Source organism: Vespula vulgaris, chromosome 9 (assembly GCF_905475345.1).
Source record: "Vespula vulgaris chromosome 9, iyVesVulg1.1, whole genome shotgun sequence".
NCBI classification, from domain to species: Eukaryota; Metazoa; Arthropoda; class Insecta; order Hymenoptera; family Vespidae; genus Vespula; species Vespula vulgaris.
This window is the reverse complement of record NC_066594.1, coordinates 4,100,925-4,111,711: the sequence shown is the minus strand read 5'-3', so window position 1 is coordinate 4,111,711 and position 10,787 is coordinate 4,100,925. Positions and strand designations below refer to the sequence as shown.

Sequence of the window (10,787 nt, the reverse complement as noted above, 5' to 3'; positions counted from 1 at the left end):
TAAGATGGGATGGAGAATATTTTATACATATAGCAAAATATGGATATACATATGAAAACATGCTTGCTTTTTATCCATTATATCCTGCAACTATTCGAATTACTGCAATAATAATAAGAAAGATATTTTTTGTATTAAATGTTCATAGCTCTTTAGTTGTTGCAGCAATATTAATTAATTATGTTTGTTTTGTTAAATCAGTTTCTATCCTTTTTGATCTTAGTAAAATAGTATTGAAAAATACTAATATAGCATATAAAGCAGCAATATTGTATTGCATAAGTCCAGCTAATATATTTTTTTCTGCTGCATATACTGAATCAATGTTTGCATATTTCACTTTTTATAGCATGTTAAAAAGTATTCAGAATAATATATATACAATTATTCCTTTGGGATTATCTACTCTTGTAAGATCAAATGGCATTATAAATGTTGGATTTTTGATATATTTTAGATTTAAAAGTATATTTAATAGATTAACAGTAGAAATTAATTCTAAAGATAAAATATCCGTAATAAAATTATGTAATTTAGTTATAGAAAAAAGATTCATACAAAGTATGTTTCTACTGTTTTTTATAGTAATTTTAACTTTATTTCCATTTATTATTTTACAAATATATAATTATGTGACATTTTGTAAAATTACATTAAATGCGCCGATATTACCTACTCATATTATAGATTATGCTACAAAAAATAATTTAGTATTACAATATAATGCTACTTCTACATGGTGTCGTGCAAAAATACCTATAGCTTACTCTTATGTACAAGAGAAATACTGGAATGTTAGTTTTTTAAATTATTATAAATTAAAGCAGATTCCAAATTTTATTTTAGCTTTTCCAATATTATATATAATGATAAAATGTATTATAGAATTCTATTCAGAACACAAAATGCACTTTTTTTCTTTGGGTCTTATAGATATAAAATATGAAAAAAATACATCAGAAAAGAAATACCCGGCGGAAATGTTTGTATTTGTAATACATGGACTTTTTTTAACAGTATTTTGTATTTGTTTTGTACATATTCAAGTAAGTACACGTTTATTATGTTCTGCAAGTCCTCTTGTATATTGGTATTGTGCATTATCTTTATCTTATGTACCACAGTTTGAGAATGTAATATATAAGGATGAAGAAAACTTATTTTCTAAATGGAAGATATTTTTATCTAAGCAAAAATATACTTTAGGAGATAAACTTGTATTATTTTATTTTTTAGGATATACAATCGTAGGGTGTTTTATGTTTGTAAATTTTTTACCATGGACATAACTACTTAACTTTAAATATAAATATATATATATATATATATATATGTGTGTGTGTGTACATGTGTATATATACAAATGTATAATATAATGTATATTTTTTGTTATTTATTACAACCGCAATTATAAATGAATTTAATAATGTCGATTGCATTAAAGTATATTAGATGTTTTGTTTTAATTAAATAATAATATATTAAGTTGTTTATGACACATTTGTCTTTATATGTTGTCTTTTATGTTTCAATATTTCAATAGGTGTAAGATGAAAAGTTTTTGAACATTCAGGACAATCATAAGCCTGACTGTTAGGTTTCGACTTTATGTTTTCAACTTTATCAGTAGTTTGTTTTACTGATGATTGCATACAAGTATTTTGATGTTGGAGTTTTTCAATACTGTTAAAGATAGCTTCTACATTGCATTGCTGACAAGTCCAGGTAGTTTCATACATATTAATAGCTATTTTGTCACTCCACTCAGTTTCCTTCATACTATATTAAAAAATTAGGAATATCATTACATTGTAACAAAATAACTAATCAAATTTCTATAATTTTCCTTACCAGTTATATGTAATATTATCAGTTAAGTACATTCCTCCTTTCACTGAATTACATATAGGTTTAAAATCAAATTTAAAAGGATTAGAATCAATATGTAGAATATTATTGCCATTGCCAACATATATTGTTTTTAAATCAGCAGGTAAAAGTCGCTTTATTACATATGGAACTGTTGTATGCATATAGTCAATTAATTCTTGAGTAAGTTCATGTTCTATCTTGCTAATATTAAACATATTATTTGGAGTTTCTGAATCTAAAAATAAGATTCCAATTAATAATCTGGTTATTCTTCGCATTTTTTTTTAAATTGTACCTTTTAGTCTTTCATTTAAAAGAAATTCCCATTTGTGACGTAACTTAGTAGATTTCATTAATAGTGTCTGTCCAGTATCAGGCAGAGGAAATTCTAATAATAGCCATGCATCGCATACCATCCTAAAATTTAAAATAAATACACTTTTAAGTTTGTAATAGATTTATCGGTATACTGGTAGTATTGTTGCACAATAATTTTTTATGAACTTACATTGAAAAAGTTGCGTTAGTATCAATTTCTTGTGCAAATAATAATAATGTTTGTGCAGCAGGCATTTTAAGTGTGTTTACTAAATAAGGTTTTGTAGTTTCTAGTAGAGATCTGGTAATAATACACAATAGATAGTTAGGAAAATAAAATAATTTATATAATTAATATTTATATCGTCTGGAAACAATAGCATAAAAAAAATTTCAAAAATACTTACAAATATGTTAATAATTGATGTTTAGAACTAACAGGAGTTTTGCTTTTAAAACCTGGTATTGATGTTATGTCATGTTCTTCTAATTGTAGAACTTGTGGATAATTACCAAAGTAACTCATTGGATGTAATGCAACATATGGCTTGGTTTTTGTGTGAAACAGCTGCTCACTTGTAGACTACAAAATTATAATATAAAATAAGAATATGATTAACAAAATTTTTAATTTGCAAAAAGTATTTAAATGTTATTATTCTAAATTTTTTATATAGTATAATAATATAATTGCATTAATTATTCTATTTATGGAAAATCTTTTACCTTGCAATAATTAAATTCATCAGCACATGCAAATTGTGGATATAAACCACTACAAAGTATTATTTTTATCATTGTCAGATCTTTATAACTACATGCAGTAGCTGCTGTTAACAGATTTTGAACTTGAGTTGCGTCATTTTTCATTCGAAATTCAACATCTTTTATGTCTATTTCATCATCATTATTATCATTATCTTCTAATTGTATATCAAATGTGTCTATCTTCAATTGTTTACGTTTTGTGGGTGCACTTTGTTTATAAGTTTGTTTCAGTGATTTTAGAAGTTTTAATTCACCATGTCGTATTGCTCGTTCGGCACTAGTCATAGAAGAATTTGGTTCGGTTAAACCTTTTAATAGACCACAGTCCTGTATATTGTAATGAATAATTTTATCAATTAATATTTAATATAATATATATTACACAAGAATAAAACAAGTTGCATATTTATAATTATTTTAACTTACTTGAAGTAATTCTTTAAATTGTGTACGTAATTTTATCATTTCATAAAATCTTTGTTCCTCTAAGCCTCTTCTTCTGCACCATTTTCTGCTGTTACACCCACTTCCTCTAGATTCGTGTATACTTTGTTGTTTCACTTCCAACCATTCTCTAAATGCATTTAATAATGTTATAGGATCACCGTGGTCAGACTCTAACTTTTTCCTAGATGTCTTTAACAATTTTTAAATATAATTAAGAAAAATTATAATGAAATTAAAAATTACTTAACAATTTTTACCTCACATTCTACATCTTTGTAAGCTCTGTTGGTGAAAGGAGTTTGTATGCTTAAAGCAGCAGCAAGTGATAATACTGGTTCAACTTGATGAAAAATAGAACCCATTATTAACATTTTTCCTATTCTTATATCAACTGGGAGACGTGCTAATGTTAGCCCAATAGATGTTAATTTTTCATCATTTGTCAATGCTCTCTAAAATGAAAAAGGAAAATATATTAAGTGATATATTATGTATAATAGATAAAGTTGATTTAAATTTATAATCAATAAAAAAAAGAATTCTGTACATTTGTATAAATTAATTACTTACATGTTCTTTCAATGACAATATTGAGTTTTCTATGCTTTGTGATGGTGGAGGTTCTATAAATGGAAACTTTCTTGCATCTGGTAATCCCATAGCAATCATTTGTAATAGTAAAGAATCTAAAGGTACACGTTGTATCTCAGGAGTTGAATATTCTTCAAGAGCTGTGTATTCTTCTTCAGAATAAAGCCTATAGATAATAAAAATCTTTTGCTAAAATTTATTATTATACTATTTAGGAACTGTAATATACCTATAGCATACACCAGGTCCAGTTCTACCAGCACGACCTTTCCTTTGTTCTGCACTGGCCTTACTGATCCAGAATTCCTTCAGACGTTCCATTTTACATAAAGGATCATAACTCATTTCTTTTACTTTGCCGCTATCAACTACAAATCTAATTCCATCTATGGTAACAGAGGTTTCAGCAATATTTGTAGATACAATACATTTTCTCACTTCATCTGGAGCATAGTCAAATACCTAAAAAAAATTATGAGATTTTTAGGATGCTTTCAATGACTAATATTATAAAATTTATTTAAAGTGTTATCCAGTCTTATACTTTATCTTGGTCAGCAAGAGAGAGTGAGCTATGTAATGGTAAAACAATCCAATTATTTTTTTTTGTACTATATTCCTTGGCAGCATCTACAACTGCAGTAATTTCTTTCATTCCACTTAGAAATATTAATAAATCACCTTTTTCATCAGCTGAAAGTAAATTAAATAATTATTATAACATTTAATTTAACATTATATTATAAAATATAGAATTTTATAAATAAAATGTGTATACTTACCTGGATATTTGTGATCAATCATTTGCATTATTTGTACATATGGAGTGGGATTAAATCTATTGTTCTTATATCTCATATCTTCTATAGTAATAGGTCGGAATAATAATTGAATGGGATATAATCTTCCAGGAACCTAAATAAATGACTCCAATAGATAACATGAATAAACAATAAGTATTACTTATTTCTTTATGTTATAAATATATGTTATTCAACCTGTATCACTTTAGCATTCTCCTTTGCAAAGTAATTACTGAACAACTGTATGTTGATGGTAGCAGACATCAATATTAACTTTATATTAGATTCTTGATGTATAATACATTTCATAACACCTAATAGGAAGTCACCATGTAAATTACGTTCATGGACTTCATCCAATACTACAACATCATAGGGTAATAATCCTGATTCACCTGATACCTACAGAATTTATAAATTTCTAATTTATGAGTATATCAAAAAATTATTAATTTGCTATAATGTATTTTGTTTTTTCTTGTTATATCATAAAAATATTAAATATATTATCATTGAGATTAGTATAATTTTTACTTGTCTTAAAAGTAAACCCTCTGTAATAAAAGTAATTTTTGTTTCCTGAGTTTTTTGTTTTTCAAAGCGAATTTGATAACCAACTTCATTATAGTTTTCAGTCAATGTTTCAAAAGCTACACGCTTTGCTAAAGATATACATGCTATTCTCCTTGGTTGTGTACAAACTGTAAAAATAAAGCAATTGATTATTTGATATGACATATAATAAAAATATGAAATATATAAATAAAGGATCTTACCAATCTTATTAAAACCAGCAGAATATAAATATTGGGGCACTTGAGTTGACTTTCCACAACCGGTATCACCAGCTATAATAACTACTCTTTCTTGTTTAATCGTTTCAATAATTTCATTTTTATACTGGGCAACAGGCAGATTTGCCTGTGTTTCTCTAAGTTTTTTTAATTTAGTAAATTTTTCTTTTTGTTTAAAATCTAAATATAAATTAATTATATATCTGAATTTCAATAATTGCCCTTTTGTTAATGCTTTAGTTTCAGGAACTCTGACAAATAACTCTCCAAAACTTAAATTTAATTTGAAATTTATACAATGTGTTTTATGATATATTTTTGGTACTCCAAGCGAATTCAAATCACAGATTCTTTCTGTCTCATTTGTATTGCTCATTCTTCTTTCTACCATTTCATATTTATGAACAAATTTCCAAAAGTCATTTGTATCAGGAATCAAGTTTGTATTGGCTCTAAATACTTTATTTAGTTCATTCATATGTTTACTAAAAGAAAAGCTTTTAACATCTTGTTGTGATTTATATTCATACGATTGTTCTTCAGTGCTATGATTTGTTGAATCCATTTGTTTATATTCTTCATCATTTTTAATTCTTTGGGAAGTCGTATGACTAAACGAACTGTGTGAACTTAAGAATTTATGTTTTTTACTTTCAGTAATATTATCTTCTCTTTTATTATATCTCTTTTTTTTAGAAACATAATCAAAGTCATCATGATGAGATGACATGATAACTTTTATATCAAACGATTGTTTTAATTAAACAACTGTTAGAGTACACAATTAATTGGCACAGTTAAGAATAACATATCTCGATTTACAAATAATATTTTTACTCTCGTATATACAGACTACAACTGATTGCAGTATCAATAACATCGAGTAAATACAAATGATCTATGAATTTTAATATAGATGGTAAAAACACATAAATAAAATGTTAGCATCATTTAACAAACGACTTATTAACGTTGATTTCATTTATGTCAATCAATGTTTTTGATGATATAGTGTATTTTATGAATTTAATCTAAATTATATACATTTATCATTTTTTATGACATACCAAAAAAATACACATGCATTCGTTATTTGACATAGCTATTTTTATGATGTTATTATTCCAGAAAAAATCTTGTCGATAACCTTCAACTTTTTTGTCATATTTGTATCGCGTTCTATATTATCGATAACCAAACAGAAATGGATTATAGCGCTAACATTAGCGGAAATTAGAACTAAAAGCTTCTATTTTCTTTAAAGCTCACTAAATACATAATTATTAAATTCGTTTTAATTGTAAATATTAAATATGACAAATTAATTCAATAATAATTGTAAATCAATGGATAATTATTATATTGCTTTACGTAAGATTGATTGAATTGCAAATAGAATGTATTTAGCTGAATTTAAATTCTTCTCTTTAAATGTTTGCATTTAATTAATTAATTAAAAAAATAATGAAACAAAAATCAGATGAAAACAGAGGAATTATGATCATAATTTATCTATACGAAAAGAAAATAAAGAATCATTTCCTTTTGAAAGATTTATTACCTGTAATATTAATTCATCGATAGGAAATTTAATAAAAGAATAAATTATAGAGAATTGGTTTGACTTGTTTTGAAAAATTTATTGAAAGTTCTGTTCTATTATTTTCAAAATTCGAAGTTCATATAAATAATCCTTTTGGATGGTACATTTCTATTAAAGTGGGCATTGATTTATGTAGACGATTATTTTCTTCGTTTTATTTTGCGATATCTTTCGAGTATCGATCTTATCGTGTTCAGTAGATTAACGACAAATAAGTAGACGAAGAAGAATCTTCTGATTATAGCGTACAGTTTATAAGAGACGCTTAAAGGTGCACTTGAACAAAAAAGAAATGTACGTGACCGCGACACAAGTGAAAATTGCGTCAATACTCACCATCGGCATCGGGAGTTTTGTCGTGAGTATTGCGCCAGCGTGTTTCGTTTCACGTGTACGAGATTTCCAACAGAAGTTATTTCTCTCCTGTATACTTTGTTTCGGTGGAGGAGTCTTATTAGCTACCTCGATACTTCACATGCTGCCAGAAGTAAGAGAGTCCCTACCGAAATACGGAGAACTCGTCATTTCTTGCGGATTTCTTTTACTCTATTTCGTTGACGAATGTGTTCATTATTTTTGGGGTAGCGATATCGATCACTCTCCGAACTCGCACGATCATGAACACGGAAACAGAAACAGAAACTTCCAAGATCGTGGGTAGGTATACGAAGATGAACATCATATCAAATTGCATATCTTTTGCAAATTATGAGGCTTTCAATTCTAATTATTTTTTCAATCGAAATGCACTTATGTATTATAAATCTTGATGTGTTAGTAAGTAAACAGGATAAATGTTGTTTTATAATAGGTTTACATTTTCTTTTCATTTATATTTTCTTGTTCCGCGTTGTGTTTTATTCTTATTCACGTTATCTTTTCAAACCGCAAATGGTTTGTGTTAATAAATTGATATACATACAAACGAACCGAAGATCGATAGCTCGGGTTTAGCACATCCGACGATAAAAATAGAAGTGATGTTGAGAAAAATACATTCGTGTCTCGAGCACAGCGGTATCTTTTATCTTTAGCGTAATCGATTCTGTTGGTCGCTATATTTGGTCGACTTTGAAGCATCAAATTGTTCGGAAAATTCGTTTAAAAGATAAACGCATTATCGAGTGTCTTAAGATGCGCATGCGCTCGGTTGATCGGCCTTTGTGGTGTTAAAAAAGCTGTCATGTTTGCTAAACGAAACGAAACGAAACGAAATGAAACGAAACGAAACGAAACGAAAATAGTATCGACCAGAGTACACGTTAACTCAAAAAGGTTTTAATGATTTTATTTTCGAAGGGAAAAACGTTTAGGATTTTTTATTTTACGTTTTTAATTTTGTAATACTATTTCTCTTATCTCTTATTATTTGAGAAAAGCTTTCAAAGTAATTGATAGCATTGCGATAAGACAATGTTTACTCTGAATCCCCTACAATGATGCATCAATGGGCAATTATCCAAATGGAATCTTGATTATAGAGAATATCGACGCCCCCATTCTGAACAGTTTGGTTACAACCAAAACGTGAGAAGAGTTTGCCCGAATGAAACTAAAATGTCAATAGCGTATCAATCGAATTTGCATGAGAATAATGAATATCCCAACTGGAGATCAAATTATTATGGATCGATGCAATACGCACCAAACGCGCCTGCCTCCTATTACAACGAGGAGCTGACATTTTTATGTCACGGCTCTCACACGGAACCTTGCTTGGATACCAAGGTGGGCCCTGCAGGTCTTTTACTAGCACTCACCATTCATTCGATCTTGGAGGGATTAGCTATTGGTTTGCAAAAAAAGCCGGCTGAGGTTCGTAAGATTATTAAATTTTGAGTTTCGTGCAAATTTGTTAAAGTTTTTTATCAAGGGGAATTTTTCTCTTTTATTTTATAATCATTATATTCTGTATAAACGATTCAAGTTTAGTTCCGTTAACCGATTCGATTTAAAATTTTGACAAATCGGTTATGCTTTTAGTTGTCGTACAGAATCGCTGGTCCGATTAAGCATCGCATTTCGTAACTTTTAACGGCATAATAAAAATAGGATTTCGTGGATCGGTAGATATGTCGCTGATGGCGTGTCATGGAATGTCATAATGTGATTCGGATAGATTTCTGTCTTTAGAACTCGTTCTATTGATCATGAGATTCTATCGATGTGCCTATTAAATTGACATAGACTTACGTATTAGCTTTTACATAAATTCATTTCGAAATATAATATCTTATTTTTAATTAATTACAGATTCTGCTTTTCTTACTGGCCGTGGCATCTCATAAGTTTATCGTTGGATTCTGCATGGGTTTGGAATTAGTGGGTATGGGTAGTTCCACGTGCAAACTTGCTGTAGCGAGTTTTGTATTCGCCATTAGTTCGGTTATAGGTATAGGAATTGGTATGTTTACGTCAGAGGTAAGTGATGCATATGTTTTTGATGAAATTGAATAAATCATTAGAAATTTTAATGAAATTTTAAATGGAAATTTTTACGCAGCAAAATGCATCATGGTCTAAAGTATTGCTACCGATTTTGCAAGGATTAGCAGGAGGGACACTACTTTACGTTACGGTCAGTGAAGTTTTGCCACGAGAAAGAGCAAGATGGCACAAAAGTTCACGCCGTTTTGCTGGTATTTTTCAATTTTTTTCAACTACGACGGGATTTTTGCTTATTTTTCTTATGAATACTTATATTAGCACTTGAACGGAATAAAAATTAAATAGATTTCGCTGAACAGGGATTAAACGAGGATTGTAGAAATGTTTTTAAACGAAACTTGACGATACTTAAGGCTGTTCATCAACCCTAGTTGATTTTAACGAACGATTTTAATGAACAACGTCTCATTTTACAAATGAAAGTTCAAGCGAGGACACGGTTTTTCGAACTTTTGAGAAAACTTTATTTTCTTTGAAAAAAAAGGAGAATTTGTTTATTAAAATTGTTCAAGAATTATGCTTGAACTCGCTGTTGGTATAAACACTATTTTTTACACTTTTTTGTGAAAAAAGTTTTGTAAAGTGATACACATTGAACTTTGAGACAAAAAAGAAAAAGTTATTACCTCCAGTACTGGTATATAACTATATAATGGCGTGTGTTTTATTTCCGTGAAGCAGACGATTTCTTCATTGTTTGTATGCCTAAAGTGGTGTTCAAATTTTCTGATCCGTTCAAAACGCAAGAAAACCCATTTTGACATACTCATATGGAGAAGTCACAGTAACTTACTCTGGCATTTTAATGATAATTCTATGGTAAAAATAAGCAAATCCGTGTTCAGTTATTCATGCTAATTAATTTTTGAATAATTTTATAATTGTTTAAACGATATATAATGTACACGGAATACAATAAACTAATATTTAAACAACAGTTTACATTTGTTTAAACATTATACAGCTCGTAATAAGCATAAAGTATAAAGTAATTTCAATTTGAAATTTAAGTACAGTTAAATTTTGATCTTCGAGTTGTAGATTCCAACAAAAACAAACGTTCGATTTACTTTGATGGTCCTTTTTGTTTCTTTTTTTACGAGGGAACATAGAAGTTTTGTCTTTCCAAACGTCTAAATTTAA

At 28.3% G+C, this 10,787-nt stretch overlaps 2 protein-coding genes across 2 annotated transcripts; one reads left to right on the top strand and one right to left on the bottom strand.

Moving 5' to 3' along the window:
- Positions 1-1,236: 1,236 nt before the first annotated feature.
- LOC127066564 (probable ATP-dependent RNA helicase DHX34) lies at positions 1,237-6,769 on the bottom strand. The gene is made up of 15 exons (XM_051000455.1): positions 5,576-6,769; positions 5,334-5,500; positions 4,995-5,201; positions 4,779-4,911; positions 4,541-4,689; positions 4,226-4,458; positions 3,976-4,162; positions 3,663-3,857; positions 3,385-3,594; positions 2,917-3,285; positions 2,598-2,773; positions 2,381-2,491; positions 2,168-2,289; positions 1,852-2,107; positions 1,237-1,779 (listed from the first exon to the last, which is right to left on the bottom strand). The coding sequence occupies exons 1-15, from the start codon at positions 6,321-6,323 to the stop codon at positions 1,491-1,493; spliced, it is 3,552 nt and encodes a 1,183-aa protein (XP_050856412.1). The 5' UTR covers positions 6,324-6,769; the 3' UTR covers positions 1,237-1,490.
- A 636-nt stretch (positions 6,770-7,405) lies between these two features.
- On the top strand, positions 7,406-10,581 carry LOC127066057 (uncharacterized). Its single transcript, XM_050999297.1, has 4 exons — positions 7,406-7,853; positions 8,678-9,011; positions 9,450-9,617; positions 9,700-10,581. Exons 1-4 carry the CDS (start codon positions 7,489-7,491, stop codon positions 9,907-9,909), a joined length of 1,077 nt encoding a protein of 358 aa, XP_050855254.1. The 5' UTR covers positions 7,406-7,488; the 3' UTR covers positions 9,910-10,581.
- The last annotated feature ends 206 nt before the right edge of the window (positions 10,582-10,787 follow it).

Coding starts and splice junctions, on each gene's coding strand:
- LOC127066057 (XM_050999297.1), top strand. CDS start 7,489: ATGTACGTGACCGCGACACAAGTGAAAATTGCGTCAATACTCACCATC. Junction 9,012..9,449: donor TGCAAAAAAAGCCGGCTGAG/GTTCGTAAGATT, acceptor AATTAATTACAG/ATTCTGCTTTTCTTACTGGC. Junction 9,618..9,699: donor TTGGTATGTTTACGTCAGAG/GTAAGTGATGCA, acceptor ATTTTTACGCAG/CAAAATGCATCATGGTCTAA.
- LOC127066564 (XM_051000455.1), bottom strand. CDS start 6,323: ATGTCATCTCATCATGATGACTTTGATTATGTTTCTAAAAAAAAGAGA. Junction 3,286..3,384: donor AATTTAAAGAATTACTTCAA/GTAAGTTAAAAT, acceptor TACAATATACAG/GACTGTGGTCTATTAAAAGG. Junction 2,774..2,916: donor ATGAATTTAATTATTGCAAG/GTAAAAGATTTT, acceptor ATAATTTTGTAG/TCTACAAGTGAGCAGCTGTT.